The 19,495-nt window shown below is 45.5% G+C and overlaps 1 protein-coding gene across 1 annotated transcript; it reads right to left on the reverse strand.

Moving 5' to 3' along the window:
* Positions 1-841: 841 nt before the first annotated feature.
* On the reverse strand, positions 842-17,900 carry LOC142894285 (uncharacterized). Its single transcript, XM_076035549.1, has 18 exons — positions 17,776-17,900; positions 17,601-17,666; positions 16,869-16,994; positions 16,653-16,766; positions 14,556-16,341; positions 13,443-13,604; positions 13,196-13,363; positions 12,946-13,113; positions 12,061-12,107; positions 11,461-11,976; positions 8,113-8,262; positions 7,915-8,028; positions 3,968-5,747; positions 2,868-3,029; positions 2,621-2,788; positions 2,371-2,538; positions 1,782-1,828; positions 842-1,697 (listed from the first exon to the last, which is right to left on the reverse strand). Exons 2-18 carry the CDS (start codon positions 17,620-17,622, stop codon positions 1,597-1,599), a joined length of 5,799 nt encoding a protein of 1,932 aa, XP_075891664.1. The 5' UTR covers positions 17,623-17,666; positions 17,776-17,900; the 3' UTR covers positions 842-1,596.
* Between the last annotated feature and the right edge of the window lie 1,595 nt (positions 17,901-19,495).

The raw sequence follows: 19,495 nt of genomic DNA on the forward strand, positions 1-19,495 counted from the left end.
GGGCCATAATAAGTTGCAGACAAAGTTGCGGACCAACATTGATAGTTAAAAAAAAATTCCTTCTCGTATATGACCGTGAACCTTGTTATATGGACCCAAATAAGTTTAGCCTCAACCCAAATATGGAACAAGCAAAGCTTATAATTATAATGTTATTAATAATGTAATAATATTGATAATAATAACCTAATATTGCAAATTTCAAATTAAAAAAACTTATCAAAATAAATAAAATGTAAATGAAAATGCCTCTTTTTTTATTTGTATTGCCTTGTGGTAGAAAATATACTGGAATTACATTGCAGGCCTAAATACTGTATGCTGTTTTCATAGGGATTAGGAGAGATTGTGAGGTTTCAAACCATTTCAAGCTGCTTCGCTGAAGTCTTGGACAGCGGTGACTTTGATAGCAATAATAATTGTGGGAAGATCTTAAGCATTCATGAGGGGTCGTCCACAAATTGTCTTTCTACAAATGTAACGGGTGTAAGATTATCGTCTGCTTAGTTTCTCATCTACTGTGGATGTACAGAGAGCTACACGCCAGCAGGGTTGAGAGACACAGGCCCTGTTTGCACTTGGTCACTTGCAACTGTTTTTGGGGATCATATCACGAGGTACGCATCTTGAATCACCCTTGGGAGTAAGGGCTACCCAGAAAGCATTGTGTATTTTCGCCAAGACATCTTCGAAAAAGATGCCGACGAAAAAAGCGAGCTACAAATGGAAGTATTTTCTTAGTTAATGTCGAGGCGGCGACCTCTGGTCCCTCTGTGTGTGTTGCAGTTACCCGCCTCTGCGTGTTCGTTGATCGGTTGAATGAGGAGATGAAAAGTCGAGGTCGAATCACAATATTTATTACAAGCTGCAAATGAATTGTTATACAGAGGTCCGGGTCACACTCTCTCCCTAATCTGACAGAGAATGGACAACTCTCTCCCTGCCCGGTGATGTTTTATACAATGTGCATAACACAATGTGGGAAGATCTCGTCCGTGCGCCGTCTCCTCCATCTCCTGCCACGGCAGCTCGCTCGAACACCCTGCTCGTGCACAGAAAGCTGACAAACACGTCTTGCCAAACAATTCCGTGGAATGGCTTGGCGCATGGAGCCCACCTACAGTTTTTCCGATGTCTGCAACAAGCTATTAATATAATTTGTGCGTGCAGCTGCAAATGTATCTGATGCAATGCTTTCACAGTATCTAATGCTATGCTCCTACATTAAAAAAGATAGAAATATTACAAAACCATTTTATTGTCTTAGTTTAAGACTTTTTTCATGCATTATTGACATCGTTGTTGCATAACATTTTTATTTATTCATTTATTTTTTTTACTTTACGATGTTTGTCAGCCGGACCGGCGGTCCCGGCTTCACGTTACTTGTATACCTTGTTGTGTAGCGACGGAGGACTTCTTCTTTTCAGTCGTCGTCTTCTTCTTCGTCTCCTTCTTCTTCGTCGCCCCCCACAGACGTAACTGCACTTAAGAGGTGTCCCAAGATAGCCCTTACACTTATTTTTGAGGGCCAAAGATTGAGGGTTAAGGGCGAGGGTTGAGATTGAGGGTTAAGGAAGGAATTGGAATTGGCCATTAATGCGGCTGCTCGATGTAGCTGGTGGCACTCCTGCCATCGGGGGACAGAGTGAGGCTCCGGCGGGCCGAGTTGGGCTCCAGCGTGAGTGTCTTGTAGTCTGATGGGAAACACAAGCTGTTAAACTCTCTGGATTGCGTTGCTTTTTTCGCTTGCTATCCAGGTTTAGGGAGGTTGCTCTCACATTTCCTGGGAGGCGCCTGAAGTCTGGATTCATCACAGTGGTCGACACTAAAACAGAAGACAAATACTTGTAGAGGTCTCTATCAGTTTCATCTTTTTCAATGCTATCATTGGGCATATACAACTGATAAGATTCACACATTGTGTAACACAAGTTTTTCGATAAAGATCGATGGGCGGTGTCATTGTGACATCAACCACTAGTTCTGAAGTCTATAGGTTGGTTTCACTGTCGCTATTCAGATATTACTGCTGATTTAGACCAAACAAAAAAATCTGAACTAATTTGTAATGGATTTTCAACCTCCTTTTCATATTGACAGCCAGTCATTTTTAGTCTTCTTGCAACCAACTTGGCAGCCGCTACTGACCAAACGATAGAATGGAGGTTTTGGTACTTCTGCGTTGTCCTCCTCTTTTGAAACTAGAAGCTCTGCCCATCTTTCCATACAATCAATGCTCTGCCCTCTGCGCCCACAGCTTGTTCTTGTTCCCTTTCCAAACGTGTGGAAGGATTTTTCTTCAAGTTAATTAGTCACGCAATGCAGGATGAAAAGTTGAGGTCATCCTCGGGTCTGAGACTGAGATACCTGAACTTTTGGAGGGGGCAGCATGGCTCCTCCACCAGTGCTGGCAGCATCTCCACGCCACGTTTGCAGGGGTGGTTGTAGCCCAGGTCAAGCTCTCTTATTACTGATGACCTTAGTGCCAAAGCCAGGAAGGTGCAGCTCTTCTCTGTCAGTCTGCACAGCGACAAACTTGGGGGAACACACGCAGGAAGATTTTCAGTCAACCGTGACGATGCTGTCAGGATGTGGGACTCATACCCGTGTTGCTCACCTGAGCTTCTCCAGCACAGGTTGGGGACCCTGCAGGCCTCTGCACAACTTCTGGACCCCCATGTCCTGAACGTCGTTATCCGAGAGGTCCAGGGACTTGAGTGTGCCAGAGCCGATAACGGAGGCCAGGACGTCACAACATTCATGGGTCAGGTTGCAGCCCCGCAGGCTGGACACACACAGAAGACGTCAAAATTTGCTACCAACGATGGGATGTGGAAAGGGGATTTCTGTGGTTGACCTCTGACCTGAGCGTGTGTATCTTGCTCCTCTTCAGGCCCCAGCTGAGACGCTGCACCCCTTCGTCCGTCAGGTTGTTGCCGTGCAGATGGAGCTCCGTGATCTGGGACGAGGCCACGGCGCTCGCCAGGATTTCGCAGGACTTCACAGTGAGTCGACACTCAGCTAAACTGCAGCAGAGAGGGGGAAACATTGGAGCTCTGACTCGAGACACCTGTTGACTCGTATGATGCCGACTGCAAAAGACACTGAAATGTATTTTAATGGAATTCTTTTTAGCTAGGAGAATGCGTACACAATTTCAGCCAATACATTTTGTCATCAGCGCTCCATAATGAGTTCTGGCGTGAAGACCGCCCACCACGCATAAACCACTGCTACCAGTCAGACTGCTGCAGTGCTGCAGACAGTCAGTCGTGGTGAAACCACCTAAATCACTTCAGACTGGAACTCGACTGCTTAACATGTGTTTCTGGAAACTGTTGACACTCTTAAATGGTCGGTTTCGGTTTCCACGCACTTGTGAAGAAAAACACAACACGCAACAACTGTGTCAACACTTGTTAAATGTGTCTGACTCTCAGGACAACTACACATGATCTTGAGGTCATGGTCTCATCTGGCCACATTCTGGTCTCAATCTTGTCTTGGTCTCGACTGTAACGGTCTCAAGTGGATTTTAACATTCGGCGGTTCAACTGTCTAGTTTTAAAAAGATTTTTACTCATTGTTAATACCTGTCCTTGAAATGCAGCCAAAAACAGGTATCTATATCAAAAACATGATACTATGTATATGAAAAAGCCTCAGCCTCTGAAAGCTGTCATGTTGATGCAACACACCCAAACACTGCCCATAGTTACAGTGAATTTAAACGTTTTGTTTGTTTTTTCTGTTCTTGGTCCTGTTCTTGATATGCCCTGGCCTGGATCCTCACATGGTCTGTCTTGGTCCTGGACTTGGTCTTGGACTCAGGTGAGGCGGTCTTGACTACATTACTAACGTGCACTGCAGCTTGCCATGAACCATTAAGACAGTTGCTGCCGTAGTTTTCTGGAGACACATTTTGTTTGTAAGAACAAAGTGTTTTTGTGATCATCTAACTCACTTTGCCACCTGCGCCACTTTCACCACAGGAAGCAGCTTCAGGAGCGCCTCCTCCGACCGACTGTAGTGGCTCAGCTGGAACACACTCAGATCTTCCTCTGACGTCAGCAGCACAAAGACCAGTGTGGCCCACTGGGCAGGAGAGCGTCTGACCTGCTGCAGGGTCCCAGACCTATGGAAGCCCTGGATCTCATCCATCAGCGAGCAGTCATTGAGCTCGTTGAGGCAGTAGAAAAGGTTGAGACAGGTTTCTGGCGATGGATTGGCCCTGATCTTCTCCTTGATGTGCTTGATGATCTCCCCTCTGGTCCGCTGTTTGGTCCTGTCACTGGTCATCAGGGGCTTCAGCAGAACGTGGTTGGACTCCAGAGACAGGCCCAAGAGAAAGCGCAGGAAGAGGTCCAGGTGTCCGTTCTGGCTCTGCAGAGCCTTTTCCACTGCCGCCTTATAGAGGAGGAGCTCTGAAGAATCCCTAAACGGGAAGCGTCTGGAGGCCGACGACTTTCTGATCAATGCGTTGTCGTTGTTGTTGTGAAACTTCAGGAAGACATACAAAGCAGCAAAGAACTCCTGGATGGTGAGGTGCACGAAACAGAACATCTGCGGGCACAGGGATATCTCCTCGCTGAAAATCTGCGTGTAGACCCCTGAGAACACGGAGGCCTGTGAGATCTTCATGCCGCTCTCCACGGGGTCTTTTTCATAGAAGATCAGCCGACCTTCCAGCAGCTCCCTGAAGGCCAACTCGCCCAGAGACATCAGGTCTTCCCTCAACCACTCTATTGACTCACTTCGTCTCGACAATCTCTTTCTGCTGTCATCCACATACAGGTACAGGAAGTGGATGTACATCTGTGTCAAGGTCTTTGGCGTGGCGTCCCCATCACCCTCTGCAGTCAGCGCCCTCTCCAGAACTTTGGCCGCCATACAGCAGAAGACGGGTATGTGGCACATGATGTAAAGACTCCTACAGGCCTTCACATGTGAGATGACTCTGTCGGCAACACTCCAGTCGGTGATCCTCCTCCTGAAGTACTCATCCTTCTGGTCGTCATTGAAGCCTCGTACCTCTGTCACAAGGTGGATGCAGTCCGGCGGGATCTGACTGAAAGCCACCGGCCGAGTGGTTATCCAGACGAAGGCCGAGTTGAGCAACTTCCCTCTGATGAGGTTGGTCAGCAGGACAGCGACGGCATCCTCCTGTGAAATGTCCGACAGGACGTGGTCTTTGCGGAAGTCCAGCGGCAGGCGGTTCTCGTCCAGACCATCCAGGATGAATAGTATCTTGTGGGAGCTTTCCAAGATTCCCAAGTCTTTAGTTTCGGGGAAAAAGGTGGTGAGAAGCTTCTCCAGGCTGAGTCTTTTCTCCTCCATCCAATTCAGCTCACGGAAGGATAGCGGGAAGACGAAGTCCAGGTGGCCGTTCTCCCGCCCCTCAGCCCAATCCAGGGTGAACTTGCTGACTGAGACGGTTTTGCCAATGCCAGCCACACCCCGCGTGACCACTGTTCGTACGTCAAAGTCCCGGCCCTCATCAGGAACAAACAGTTGACTGCAGTGGATGCTTTTCTCCGATGTGTGCTGCCGAGACGCCTCCTTGATCTGCCTCACTTCGTGTTCCCTGTTGACCCCACCGCTCCCTCCCTGGGTGATGTAGAGCTCAGTGTAGATCCTGTTCAGAGGCGCCCTCCTGGCTTCCACCATCGTGCCCTCCTGCAAGTGGCTGAACTTTATCCTGAAGGCCTCTTTTAGTTTCTGCTGACAGTTGGCGACCGGATTGTCTGGAGAGAGAATTAAGAGAATTCAGCTGTTGCTCATCGTTGAAGGTCCCATATCAGTCTGACTGTCACAACTTCACATTTCCTTCTCATTTTTGAGGAGACAATCTATGGGCACCAGAAACTGAATTTGAATCATTTATATTTGAATTTGAATAGCTAAATGCGAATAATTGAATTAAAATTTTGAATTTGAATCACATAAATTGAAATTGTATTGTTAAATTTGAATCATTGCATTGAAAAACTGTATTTGAATAGAAAAATTTGAAATTGAAATTCAATTTAAAAAAGAAGATTTTCACTGAAAATCCAACTGTCTAGCAATTTTCACATTCAGTTCTCACAATTCAAGTTCAGTTCTCAAAATTCAAATTCGCTTCTCAAAATTCAGTTTCAATTTACTGTGACAGACATCCGGGTGCTTGTAGGATGAAGGGGAAGAGCAATTGAGCTCAGATACACAGGACTCCTCTTCGGCCAATCAGCACTTACTTTTGTACACGTTGATGGACCGGTGTTCCGGTTCAACTCACTACTATTAACGATTATTAACGATTTCTCCTTGTGGTCCAAGTGAACACATCCATGTTTTTTTGAACATTCAACTCGCTACTATGTTAACTGGCTACCTTTGTTTCCTCGCATCTGTCGTTGTCCTAGCTACTACTACTGCAGATGTTAGAACCAGGAAGTGATTTCGCTTGTTGCCCTCGCCACTGCCTGTGTGTAAATTATTTCTTCGAAGTCGCATATTTCACGCACTTGTTCCATTTTCGTAGTATATATCACCATAAATGTCATGTAACGTAGTCGTGCTTGGAACCTTGGGTAGGCTCATTCCGATAGCGTCAGTACCTGGTACCCACGTTTGTTCTGATAATAAAAATGATAATAATAAAAAACAATATGTGTGTTCCATTTAATGGCAAGCCGATCACCAAACGACAGTAATAATAAACTTTACGCGCGTAAGAAGAGCAAAGAATACATGGACGATAACAATAATATATGTATTTTTATTTTATTTTATTATTTTTTTAAACAAAAAACAAGAACAACCCCAAACAAACAAAGCTGAGGACCCAACAACTGAACTCACGTCGCAATAAAGAAAACGAATAAATCGAGCATTTTAGCCACTACTCCACCGACTGCCACGTTCAAAGCCAGCGCAGCAGTGATTAAGAAGAGTCCAGGACTACGACACAAGTCACAGCAGGCAGCAGTCGTCTAGATGAACTTGCTACCCTGTGTTATGTTGTTTTATGGGGTATTTCACAATTAACATCACCCATTTTACCGTCTGAACAGAGACGTAACTCTTAGGCAGCGCACCGACCCCAAATCCCCGTAAAACACTTTGTGTGACTTGCCGAAGTTCACTTTTAAGCACGTCTTCCCATTGCTATATGGAGAGGCTGCTTCGCACCGATGGCGGCAGGCGAGCCATGCCCATATGCACCTGTCAGTCACATATCTGTCACCTACCAATACATGAAAAACATTCATTACAACTCCTTCCAACTCTGTTCGTTAACACCGTTCCGACCAGACAGACAAGGAAACGTTCAAAAAACAACAACAACAACAACAACATGGAATGTGTTCACTTGGACCACAGATGTGAGTAAACAAAGGTAGCCAGTTAACATAGTAGCGAGCTGAACCGGAACACCGGTCCATCAACGTATGTGTACAAAAGTAAGTGCTGATTGGCCGAAGAGGAGTCCTGTGTATCTGAGCTCGATTGCTCTTCCCCTTCATCCTACAAGCACCCGGATGTCTGTCACAGTAAATTGAAACTGAATTTTGAGAAGCGAATTTGAATTTTGAGAACTGAACTTGAATTGTGAGAACTGAATGTGAAGATGTCTAGACAGTTGGATTTTCAGTGACAATCAACTTTTTTTAATTTCAATTTCAATTTCAAATTTTACTATTCAAATACAGTTTTTCAATGCAATGATTCAAATTTCATAATACAATTTCAAATTATGTGATTCAAATTCAAAATTTTAATTCAATTGTTCGCATTTAGCTATTCAAATTCGGATATAAATGTTTCAAATTCAGTTTCTGGTGGCACATATTTCAGCCCATAACAATCTCTCTAAACGTGCAGGTGCGGTTAAGGACAAACTTTTCACATAATATCAGGGTCACCAACCTGCTCTCAGGAAACAGTGGTGAGGAAAATTAAGCAGAATATTACCAGCCCGAGGGGGGATGAACTCGCTGTCGGCGTCGCCACAATTTGACCCATCTTTTGAAGTGAGAGACCCTGAAAAGAAAACACGCCGCAACTTAGTATGTAAACCTGCATGTCGCTTGCCAAATTTGTGTATGTGTGTGTGTGTGTGTCTACCCGCCAACGCGTTGCTGTTTTTGATATTGATGTCTCTGACATTGGAGCTGTTGATGTAGAGACTGATGGAGGTGCTTCCCTCTTTACTAACTTGACTAACATGACCACCACTTGTCCGAAGCGACTCTGCAAAAAACCACAAAGCCTTTAATCATAAATTGCTCATGTTAGTTTTGCAATTACGTTGCTGAAAGAGGTCACAACCCCTTTTGGCATAAGGGCCTGTGCTGGGCACACATCTCTCTCACACACACACACACACTCTCTCTCTCTCTCTCTCTCTCTCTCTCTCTCTCTCTCTCGCTCTCTCTATTTCTCTTTCTCTTTCTCTTTCTCTCTCTTTCTCTATCTCTCTTTCACTCTCTCTCTCTTTCTCTCTCTTTCTCTCTCTTTCGCTCTCTTTATCCTCAGATCCTGAGCTGATTGGAGCACAGGGTTCTGACTAATGCAACTCAGAACACATGTCAGTGTTCTGTGAGATGATAATTCAAGTTTTGGATCATAAAACACACTTGCCGCACACCATCCTCTTACAACATCGCTACACCCCAGGAAAACAATTGCCACCGTCTCATTTGTTCTTCTGTTGCATCTTCAGTTCACTTTTTGATTATTTCAAAAAAATAAAAAATAAATATTTTTTTTTGTAAGCTGTGTGCTTCCACCTTTTTTGACATAGCCATTGGGCCATTTAGGTCATGTCGAATGACACTTGGAACACAAAATGGTACCCTCACCTGACTGTGCTGTCCCCGCCATGTTGTCTCATAGGAGCAGCCGACAGGTCTGACACCGACCGTTCGCTGGGGACAGATGCAAACCTTCGAGCAAAGTTCTACCAACTTTCAGCAATGAAATGCCATCAAACACAACAGTGAGAAGGACATGCGATGAACTGAAGAGGACACTCACCTCGACCGCTGCTTTTAGAGTTACACGCTGACAACGTCAAACTGCAAGCAGAGCTGCTACTGTTCCCACACAAACACACAAAAAAAAAAAAACGTCTTCCTTCCTCAATGAGCAGGAAGTACATCTGTCAAGAACAGGCCTGGGCTAGAACTATTGCGTCGTATGCGGGCATTGAGTCGCGTTAAGCTTTTTAACGGTTTAATGATATTAATAGTAAATAAGTCATAAAATCGCTTTATTCCATCCATTTTTTCCAGTGTTTTAAGAGTCTTTCCAATAAAGAGCTAAATACCGTGGGGCTTCAAAGACACATATTTTGTTCTAACTTTGCTTTGTTTCATTTTCAACTGATATTAAAGCACATGTTTTTTCATACCCCATGATATGCATTTTTCCTCCAATGAGGTGGGTCACCTAAATACTCCATCCATCAGCTCCTGATCCGGGACCCTGTGTCAAATTTTAGAACCCATTGTGGCCCACCAGTCAAAAAGTTTGCTCACTCTTGGTCTAGAAGTATATGGTCTGCCTTGCATGAAGGAGTTTTATCTGCAGAAAAAAATGGGCTTGTGGACAAAAAAATCTAAGATGTCTGCTAGGGCTCAATGTTAGATTAATTGTTTGGATTTATATTGTCAGCAACAGAGGCGTTGCTGAAGGTGGCGCTCTGTGCTGCAGACTGTGTATTGGTGGGAAAGTTCTGATGTCCAGAATCAAAATAAAACAAGAATCAGTTTGTATGAAGAAGAGGTTGGAGTCAGGGGTGGGGGTGGGCAGAAGGGAGGGGGGACTCGTCTCACCTGAACCACCTTCGGTGTGTAAATAAAATATATAATAATAATAATGTGTACAGAAGAAGAATGAGCATTTTTAAAGAGCAGCGGTGGCTTGTGGTGGTTGGTGTCTGTGTCAGGAGGACGACTGTGTGTGTGTGTGTGTGTGTGTGAGAGAGAGAGAGAGAGACAGAGACAGAGAGAGAATGTGGGGTCGGTCCTGGTGAATTTCTCTATGGAACAGAGGGATCAGCCAACACACACACACACACACTCTCACTCACTCACATGCTCTCCTTCAGTCCTTGAGATTCAGTTGGTTCTTCATTTCTGCCTCTCTGTTCCCTTTTTAATGGTGTGACTCCCTCTGTTCCGTCTTTATGTTCACTGACTTGGACTTTGAGCACTTCATCTCTACTGTAATCTTTGATTTCTCTTCCTCTTTTTTTCCCCCTCTCATTTGTTACTTTCATTGCCTCTTGGGACTGCTAATAAAATGATTGTTGAAAGTGAAATCCTGAATCCTGACTTTTCTACCAGGGAGTTGGGGAGCAGGCTCTGTGGACTCTATTTTGTATTGCAATTCATTGTAGATAAAGAATAAAATCCACAATGGAAAACTTTAAATGATAATAAATTAGTATTGAACTTATCACATTTTCTCTCAATATAGTTCTAAGGGTATCAAACCGGAGAAACGCCTTGTGTCTCCCAGACATTCAGTGTTCCTCGTTTGTGGCCTCTACCAGGTTGGACAGTAGGCGTCAGTAAGACGTTTTGCAGGAGGCTGTAAACCAGGGCTGTCAAACTCAAATACACAGTGGGCCATAATAAGTTGCAGACAAAGTTGCGGACCAACATTGATACTCAATAAAAAAAATGTTCCTTCTCGTATATGACCGTGAACCTTGTTATATGGACCCAAATAAGTTTAGCCTCAACCCGAATATGGAACAAGCAAAGCTTATAATTATAATGTTATTAATAATGTAATAATATTGATAATAATAACCTAATATTGCAAATTTCAAATAAAAAAAAAACTTATCAAAATAAATAAAATGTAAATTAAAATGCTTCTTTTTTATTTGTATTGCCTTGTGGTAGAAAATATACTGGAATTACATTGCAGGCCTAAATACTGTATGCTGTTTTCATAGGGATTAGGAGACATTGTGAGGTTACAGCCCCCCCCCCCCCCACAAACAACAAATATAAGGGGCTGAAAAACGGTTTAACCTGAGACACAGTTCATAATAACTCTTTCCATGTTTTTATATACATTGTATTCGTTGCATGTATATGTAATCTTTCTTTAAAAAAAAAAAAAAAAAAAAAAAAGTATTGGCTTGTTCTGACTGGCTGGTGCATCCTGATACATCATGGGAGTTACAGAGACATGATGGTGACGATGGGAAGTGACACTACTGCTACGTGCTCTGTGGGCTACAAAATGCAGGTGAGAAATCCCACTGAAATGAATTGGCCATCATATTGGATCCTGGGAGCCTAATAGACAGAGAATAAGAACAATGGCTGCCAAGAACATTTAACAGTCGTGGTTTGTAATACTTGAATGGGTCGAACGACAGTATTGAAAGCTACATAACACTGTTGAGCTGTAAAAATATAATTAATAATGGCAAATGGCAAAGAGATCAGCAGAGGAAGACGGTGGATTCCACCCAGCCGAGTCTGAAGCCGGGAAAGAGCGGCTCGGTGAAGGTGGTGTAGAAGGTGTGGAGGAGGGTGAGCGCATCGCTGGCTACCATATAGAAGGACAGAGTCCCAGCAGGCCAGTCCAGGAAGACAGCCACCCGTTTGGACCTGGGCGCAGTGGGCAGGTCGGAGCCGGCGCCGCCGTGCCAGGCCCGGTAGCCGTCAGAGCAGCAGCTCACGCCCCAGGAGGAGACGTTCTTCCCCAGCCAGCTGGCGTCGCCCTCGCCCTTCCTGCTCATTCCCCTGTAGGCCACGCCCACAAAGACCCGCCCACTCCATTCTGCCTCCCAGTAGCGGCGGCCCGTCAGCCCCTCGCCGCACAGCACCTGCGACCAGAACTGGAAGCGATCTGGGTGGTCCAAACGTGGCTGCTCAATGCAGCGGGTGGCACTCCTGCCATCAGGGGACAGAGTGAGGCTCCGGTGTGCCGAGTTGGGCTCCAGCGTGAGTGTCTTGGCGTCTGATGGGAAACACAAGCTGTTAAACTCTCTGGATTGCGTTGCTTTTTTCGCTTGCTATCCAGGTTTAGGGAGGTTGCTCTCACATTTCCTGGGAGGCGCCTGAAGTCTGGATTCATCACAGTGGTCGACACTAAAACAGAAGACAAATACTTGTAGACGTCTCTATCAGTTTCATCTTTTTCAATGCTATCATTGGGCATATACAACTGATAAGATTCACACATTGTGTAACACAAGTTTTTCGATAAAATCCCAAAGAAAACACCGCACGTTGTGGTGCCTTAAGACCAGTCACCAGCTTTTAAAGGAGACAGAAGATGCAAAAATCTCTTCATCAATGTTTTCTACCCTCTGTGATGTCACAGAAAGCTTTGAGAACTAGATGGTGGCTCCACCCACTATATTGTTATAAAGATGGGCGGTGTCATTGTGACATCAACCACTGGTTCTGAAGTCTATAGGTTGTTTTCACTGTCAGTGGTGCCACCTGGAGTTTAAGTCGACAATAGTTGGCTACTAAACTTCAGTGATGGCCACAACTTTATGGACATTTCTATTCAAAATTAGACCATATCAGGCGAAATGGACATTAGAACAGATTGGCTGAATTATGCTATTCATATTTTACTGCTGATTTAGACCAAACAAAAAAATCTGAACTAATTTGTAATGGATTTTCAACCTCCTTTTCATATTGACAGCCAGTCATTTTTAGTCTTCTTGCAACCAACTTGGCAGCCGCTACTGACCAAACGATAGAATGGAGGTTTTGGTACTTCTGCGTTGTCCTCCTCTTTTGAAACTAGAAGCTCTGCCCATCTTTCCATACAATCAATGCTCTGTCCTCTGCGCCCACAGCTTGTTCTTGTTCCCTTTCCAAACGTGTGGAAGGATTTTTCTTCAAGTTAATTAGTCACGCAATGCAGGATGAAAAGTTGAGGTCATCCTCGGGTCTGAGACTGAAATACCTGAACTTTTGGAGGGGGCAGCATGGCTCCTCCACCAGTGCTGACAGCATCTCCACGCCACGTTTGCAGGGGTGGTTGTAGCCCAGGTCAAGCTCTCTTATTACTGATGACCTTAGTGCCAAAGCCAGGAAGGTGCAGCTCTTCTCTGTCAGTCTGCACAGCGACAAACTTGGGGGAACACACGCAGGAAGATTTTCAGTCAACCGTGACGATGCTGTCAGGATGTGGGACTCATACCCGTGTTGCTCACCTGAGCTTCTCCAGCACAGGTTGGGGACCCTGCAGGCCTCTGCACAACTTCTGGACCCCCATGTCCTGAACGTCGTTATCCGAGAGGTCCAGGGACTTGAGTGTGCCAGAGCCGATAACGGAGGCCAGGACGTCACAACATTCATGGGTCAGGTTGCAGCCCCGCAGGCTGGACACACACAGAAGACGTCAAAATTTGCTACCAACGATGGGATGTGGAAAGGGGATTTCTGTGGTTGACCTCTGACCTGAGCGTGTGTATCTTGCTCCTCTTCAGGCCCCAGCTGAGACGCTGCACCCCTTCGTCCGTCAGGTTGTTGCCGTGCAGATGGAGCTCCGTGATCTGGGACGAGGCCACGGCGCTCGCCAGGATTTCGCAGGACTTCACAGTGAGTCGACACTCAGCTAAACTGCAGCAGAGAGGGGGAGACATTGGAGCTCTGACTCGAGACACCTGTTGACTCGTATGATGCCGACTGCAAAAGACACTGAAATGTATTTTAATGGAATTCTTTTTAGCTAGGAGAATGCGTACACAATTTCAGCCAATACATTTTGTCATCAGCGCTCCATAATGAGTTCTGGCGTGAAGACCGCCCACCACGCATAAACCACTGCTACCAGTCAGACTGCTGCAGTGCTGCAGACAGTCAGTCGTGGTGAAACCACCTAAATCACTTCAGACTGGAACTCGACTGCTTAACATGTGTTTCTGGAAACTGTTGACACTCTTAAATGGTCGGTTTCGGTTTCCACGCACTTGTGAAGAAAAACACAACACGCAACAACTGTGTCAACACTTGTTAAATGTGTCTGACTCTCAGGACAACTACACATGATCTTGAGGTCATGGTCTCATCTGGCCACTTTCTGGTCTCAATCTTGTCTTGGTCTCGACTGTAACGGTCTCAAGTGGATTTTAACATTCGGCGGTTCAACTGTCTAGTTTTAAAAAGATTTTTACTCATTGTTAATACCTGTCCTTGAAATGCAGCCAAAAACAGGTATCTATATCAAAAACATGATACTATGTATATGAAAAAGCCTCAGCCTCTGAAAGCTGTCATGTTGATGCAACACACCCAAACACTGCCCATAGTTACAGTGAATTTAAACGTTTTGTTTGTTTTTTCTGTTCTTGATATGCCCTGGCCTGGATCCTCACATGGTCTGTCTTGGTCCTGGACTTGGTCTTGGACTCATTCTTAGTCTTGGTCTCGCTACCCTTTGGTCTTGGTCTTGACTACATTACTAATGTGCACTGCAGCTTGCCATGAACCATTAAGACAGTTGCTGCTGTAGTTTTCTGGAGACACATTTTGTTTGAAAGAACAAAGTGTTTTTGTGATCATCTAACTCACTTTGCCACCTGCGCCACTTTCACCACAGGAAGCAGCTTCAGGAGCGCCTCCTCCGACCGACTGTAGTGGCTCAGCTGGAACACACTCAGATCTTCCTCTGACGTCAGCAGCACAAAGACCAGTGTGGCCCACTGGGCAGGAGAGAGTCTGACCTGCTGCAGGGTCCCAGACCTAAGGAAGCCCTGGATCTCATCCATCAGCGAGCAGTCATTGAGCTCGTTGAGGCAGTAGAAAAGGTTGAGACAGGTTTCTGGCGATGGATTGGCCCTGATCTTCTCCTTGATGTGCTTGATGATCTCCCCTCTGGTCCGCTGTTTGGTCCTGTCACTGGTCATCAGGGGCTTCAGCAGAACGTGGTTGGACTCCAGAGACAGGCCCAAGAGAAAGCGCAGGAAGATGTCCAGGTGTCCGTTCTGGCTCTGCAGAGCCTTTTCCACTGCCGCCTTATAGAGGAGGAGCTCTGAAGAATCCCTAAACGGGAAGCGTCTGGAGGCCGACGACTTTCTGATCAATGCGTTGTCGTTGTTGTTGTGAAACTTCAGGAAGACATACAAAGCAGCAAAGAACTCCTGGATGCTGAGGTGCACGAAACTGAACATCTTCTCCTGGCACAGGCATATCTCCTCGCTGAAAATCTGCGTGTAGACCCCTGAGAACACGGAGGCCTGTGAGATCTTCATGCCGCTCTTCGCAAGGTCTTTTTCATAGAAGATCAGCCGACCCTTCAGCAGCTGCCTGAAGGCCAACTCGCCCAGAGACATCAGGTCTTCCCTCAACCACTCTTTGTTTGATTCCCTTCGTCCCGACAATCTCTTTCTGCTGTCATCCACATACAGGTACAGGAAGTGGATGTACATCTGTGTCATGGTCTTTGGCGTGGCGTCCCCATCACCCTCTGCAGTCAGCGCCCTCTCCAGAACTTTGGCCGCCATCCAGCAGAAGACGGGTATGTGGCACATGATGTAAAGACTCCTACAGGCCTTCACATGTGAGATGACTCTGTCGGCAACACTCCAGTCGGTGATCCTCCTCCTGAAGTACTCATCCTTCTGGTCGTCATTGAAGCCTCGTACCTCTGTCACAAGGTGGATGCAGTCCGGCGGGATCTGACTGAATGCCGCTGGCCGAGTGGTTATCCAGACGAGGGCCGAGGGGAGCAACCTCCCTCTGATGAGGTTGGTCAGCAGGACAGCGACGGCATCCTCCTGTGAAATGTCCGACAGGATGTGGTCTTTGCTGAAGTCCAGCGGCAGGCGGTTCTCATCCAGACCATCCAGGATGAATAGTATCTTGTGGGAGCTTGTGAAGATTCCCAGGTCTTTAGTTTCGGGGAAAAAGGTGGTGAGAAGCTTCTCCAGGCTGAGTCTTCTCTTCTTCATCAGATTCAGCTCACGGAAGGATAGCGGGAAGACGAAGTCCAGGTGGCCGTTCTCCCGCCCCTCAGCCCAATCCAGGGTGAACTTGCTGACTGAGACGGTTTTGCCAATGCCAGCCACACCCCGCGTGACCACTGTTCGTACGTCAAAGTCCCGGCCCTCATCAGGAACAAACAGTTGACTGCAGTGGATGCTTTTCTCCGATGTGTGCAACCGGGACACCTCCTCGATCTGCCTCACTTCGTGTTCCCTGTTGACCCCACCGCTCCCTCCCTGGGTGATGTAGAGCTCAGTGTAGATCCTGTTCAGAGGCGTCCTGCTGGCTTCCACCATCGTGCCCTCCTGCAAGTGGCTGAAGTTTTTCCTGAAGGTCTCCTTTAGTTTCTGCTGACAGTTGGCGACCGGATTGTCTGGAGAGAGAATTAAGAGAATTCAGCTGTTGCTCATCGTTGAAGGTCCCATATCAGAACGACTGTCACAACTTCACATTTCCTACTAAAAGTGCTCCTTTGCTGGACGGACGGAAGGGGACAAAAACAAGGCGACTTGAAAACCTGACTTGGGGAGGGGTCAAACACTGAGGGCAAATTTCTTACCCTTCAGGACAAGATCAGTGGACCTTTAACCTTTAACTAATCCAACCTTCTAATTTTTGAGGAGACAATCTCTCTAAATGTGCAGGTTAAGGACAAACTTTTCACATAATATCAGGGTCACCAACCTGCTCTCAGGAAACAGTGGTGAGGAAAATTAAGCACAATATTACCAGCCCGAGGGGGGATGAACTCGCTGTCGGCGTCGCCACAATTTGACCCATCTTTTGAAGTGAGAGACCCTGAAAAGAAAACACGCCGCAACTTAGTATGTAAACCTGCATGTCGCTTGCCAAATTTGTGTATGTGTGTGTGTGTGTGTGTGTGTGTGTGTGTGTGTCTACCCGGCAACACGTTGCTGTTTTTGATGTTGATGTCTCCGACATTGGAGCCGTTGATGTAGAGATAAATGGAGGTGCTTCCCTCTTTACTAACTTGACTAACTTGACCACCACTTGTCCGAAGCGACTCTGCAAAAAACCACAAAGCCTTTAATCATAAATTGCTCATGTTAGTTTTGCAATTACGTTGCTGAAAGAGGTCACAACCCCTTTTGGCATAAGGGCCTGTGCTGGGCACACATCTCTCTCACACACACACACACACACTCTCTCTCTCTCTCTCTCTCTCCCTCTCTCTCTCGCTCTCTCTATTTCTCTTTCTCTTTCTCTTTCTCTCTCTTTCTCTATCTCTCTTTCACTCTCTCTCTCTTTCTCTCTCTTTCTCTCTCTTTCGCTCTCTTTATCCTCAGATCCTGAGCTGATTGGAGCACAGGGTTCTGACTAGTGCAACTCAGAACACATGTCAGTGTTCTGTGAGATGATAATTCAAGTTTTGGATCATAAAACACACTTGCCGCACACCATCCTCTTACAACATCGCTACACCCCAGGAAAACAATTGCCACCGTCTCATTTGTTCTTCTGTTGCATCTTCAGTTCACTTTTTGATTATTTCAAAAAAATGAAAAATAAATAAATCTTTTGTAAGCTGTGTGCTTCCACCTTTTTTTACACAGCCATTGGGCCATTTAGGTCATGTCGAATGACACTTGGAACACAAAATGGTACCCTCACCTGGCTGTGCTGTCCCCGCCATGTTGTCTCATAGGAGCAGCCGACAGGTCTGACACCGACCGTTCGCTGGGGACAGATGCAAACCTTCGAGCAAAGTTCTACCAACTTTCAGCAATGAAATGCCATCAAACACAACAGTGAGAAGGACATGCGATGAACTGAAGAGGACACTCACCTCGACCGCTGCTTTTAGAGTTACACGCTGACAACGTCAAACTGCAAGCAGAGCTGCTACTGTTCCCACACAAACACACAAAAAAAAAAAAACGTCTTCCTTCCTCAATGAGCAGGAAGTACATCTGTCGAGAACAGGCCTGGGCTAGAACTATTGCGTCGTATGCGGGCATTGAGTCGCGTTAAGCTTTTTAACGGTTTGATGATATTAATAGTAAATAAGTCATAAAATCGCTTTATTCCATCCATTTTTTCCAGTGTTTTAAGAGTCTTTCCAATAAAGAGCTAAATACCGTGGGGCTTCAAAGACACATATTTTGTTCTAACTTTGCTTTGTTTCATTTTCAACTGATATTAAAGCACATGTTTTTTCATACCCCATGATATGCATTTTTCCTCCAATGAGGTGGGTCACCTAAATACTCCATCCATCAGCTCCTGATCCGGGACCCTGTGTCAAATTTTAGAACCCATTGTGGCCCACCAGTCAAAAAGTTTGCTCACTCTTGGTCTAGAAGTATTTGGTCTGCCTTGCATGAAGGAGTTTTATCTGCAGAAGAAAATGGGCTTGTGGACAAAAAAATCTAAGATGTCTGCTCGGGCTCACTGTTAGATTAATCGTTTGATAACACTGGATTTATATTGTCAGCAACAGAGGCGTTGCTAGAATTCCCCACCCCACCAGTGCACGCCGAAAAATGTTGTTTTTTTTCACACATCAATGCACAATTTCCGCAACATTTGAGATAAATACGGAAAAAATAGATTAGTGGTTCTCAAAGTGAGGTCCAGGGACAAACACAGGTCCCTGAAAGCCCAGGCCTATTAATAATCGTTGTTGAAAATAATAACGTGAGTTTATAGCAGTTAAATAAAAAGTGCATTACATGTTATTTACAGAAAAGCAAATGTGTGTCCTAATCCTATATTATACAGAAAACTAGGATCCAGGCACCAGGATCCCCTGCAATAAATCTTGGCTCAGCAATGCCAAAGTTAAGTTAAAAACTCACATTTTTAATCAGATTACTTGCACTACGTCCACATTGAAAAGATAAGTCGCAGCCAATAGGATACATTACAACAAAGCCATGAAAACTTAAAACTAAAAAAAAACATCCTTAAAAAATGAGCAGCAGAGCAACAGAGGCAGCGGTTACAGGCTCAAAGGCCCAAGGAAATTATTTCTTTCTCTTTATACTGTCACACACACACACACACACACACACACACACACACACACACACACACACACACACAATAGTACGTGCGGGTGAGTGTTTGTGTGTGAGAGAGAGAAGGAGAAAGAGAGAGAGAGAGAGCTGCAGTCTCCCTGGTGAACAGATGGTGGAAGCAGAGTCCAAGCTGTGTCGTTTCACGACGTCCTGCTTCCAGATTCAAAAAAGGTTAATAAAAAATAAAACCCGAATTAAAAACTCTGCTTCGATGTAATAAGAAATAATTTAAAAAAACGTTTTTTAAAATTTACGTGTTGCTGCTGGCGTTTCCTGTTCACAATCTTCTGCTGAGTTATTAGCTCATTTGTCAGTTAAGAGTGGTTCGCTCGCGCTTTTCTTTCTGCTTCCCTTTGCTGCCCTCAGGTGGACAAAGCCGCGCACTGCACTGTAAATTCACCCCTTCACCCCTCACAAAGGTCACCGTTACTTGCCCCATGTCAGTGACCACTGACCACCCCCCTCTCTGAGACCTCCATGTTTTTT

This window comes from Nelusetta ayraudi, unplaced genomic scaffold (assembly GCF_046127955.1).
Source record: "Nelusetta ayraudi isolate G7.1 ecotype Tasmania unplaced genomic scaffold, CSIRO-AGI_Nayr_v1 ptg000042l, whole genome shotgun sequence".
Lineage (NCBI taxonomy): Eukaryota > Metazoa > Chordata > Actinopteri > Tetraodontiformes > Monacanthidae > Nelusetta > Nelusetta ayraudi.

What these genes read in the sequence shown, in the direction of transcription:
- LOC142894285 (XM_076035549.1), bottom strand. Translation starts at nt 17,622, where the DNA reads ATGGCGGGGACAGCACAGCCAG. An exon ending in AAACAGCAACGTGTTGCCGG is followed by an intron (nt 16,767 to 16,868) that starts GTAGACACACAC and finishes TTTTCTTTTCAG; the next exon opens with GGTCTCTCACTTCAAAAGAT. An exon ending in TCAGGCGCCTCCCAGGAAAT is followed by an intron (nt 11,977 to 12,060) that starts GTGAGAGCAACC and finishes GTTTCCCATCAG; the next exon opens with ACGCCAAGACACTCACGCTG.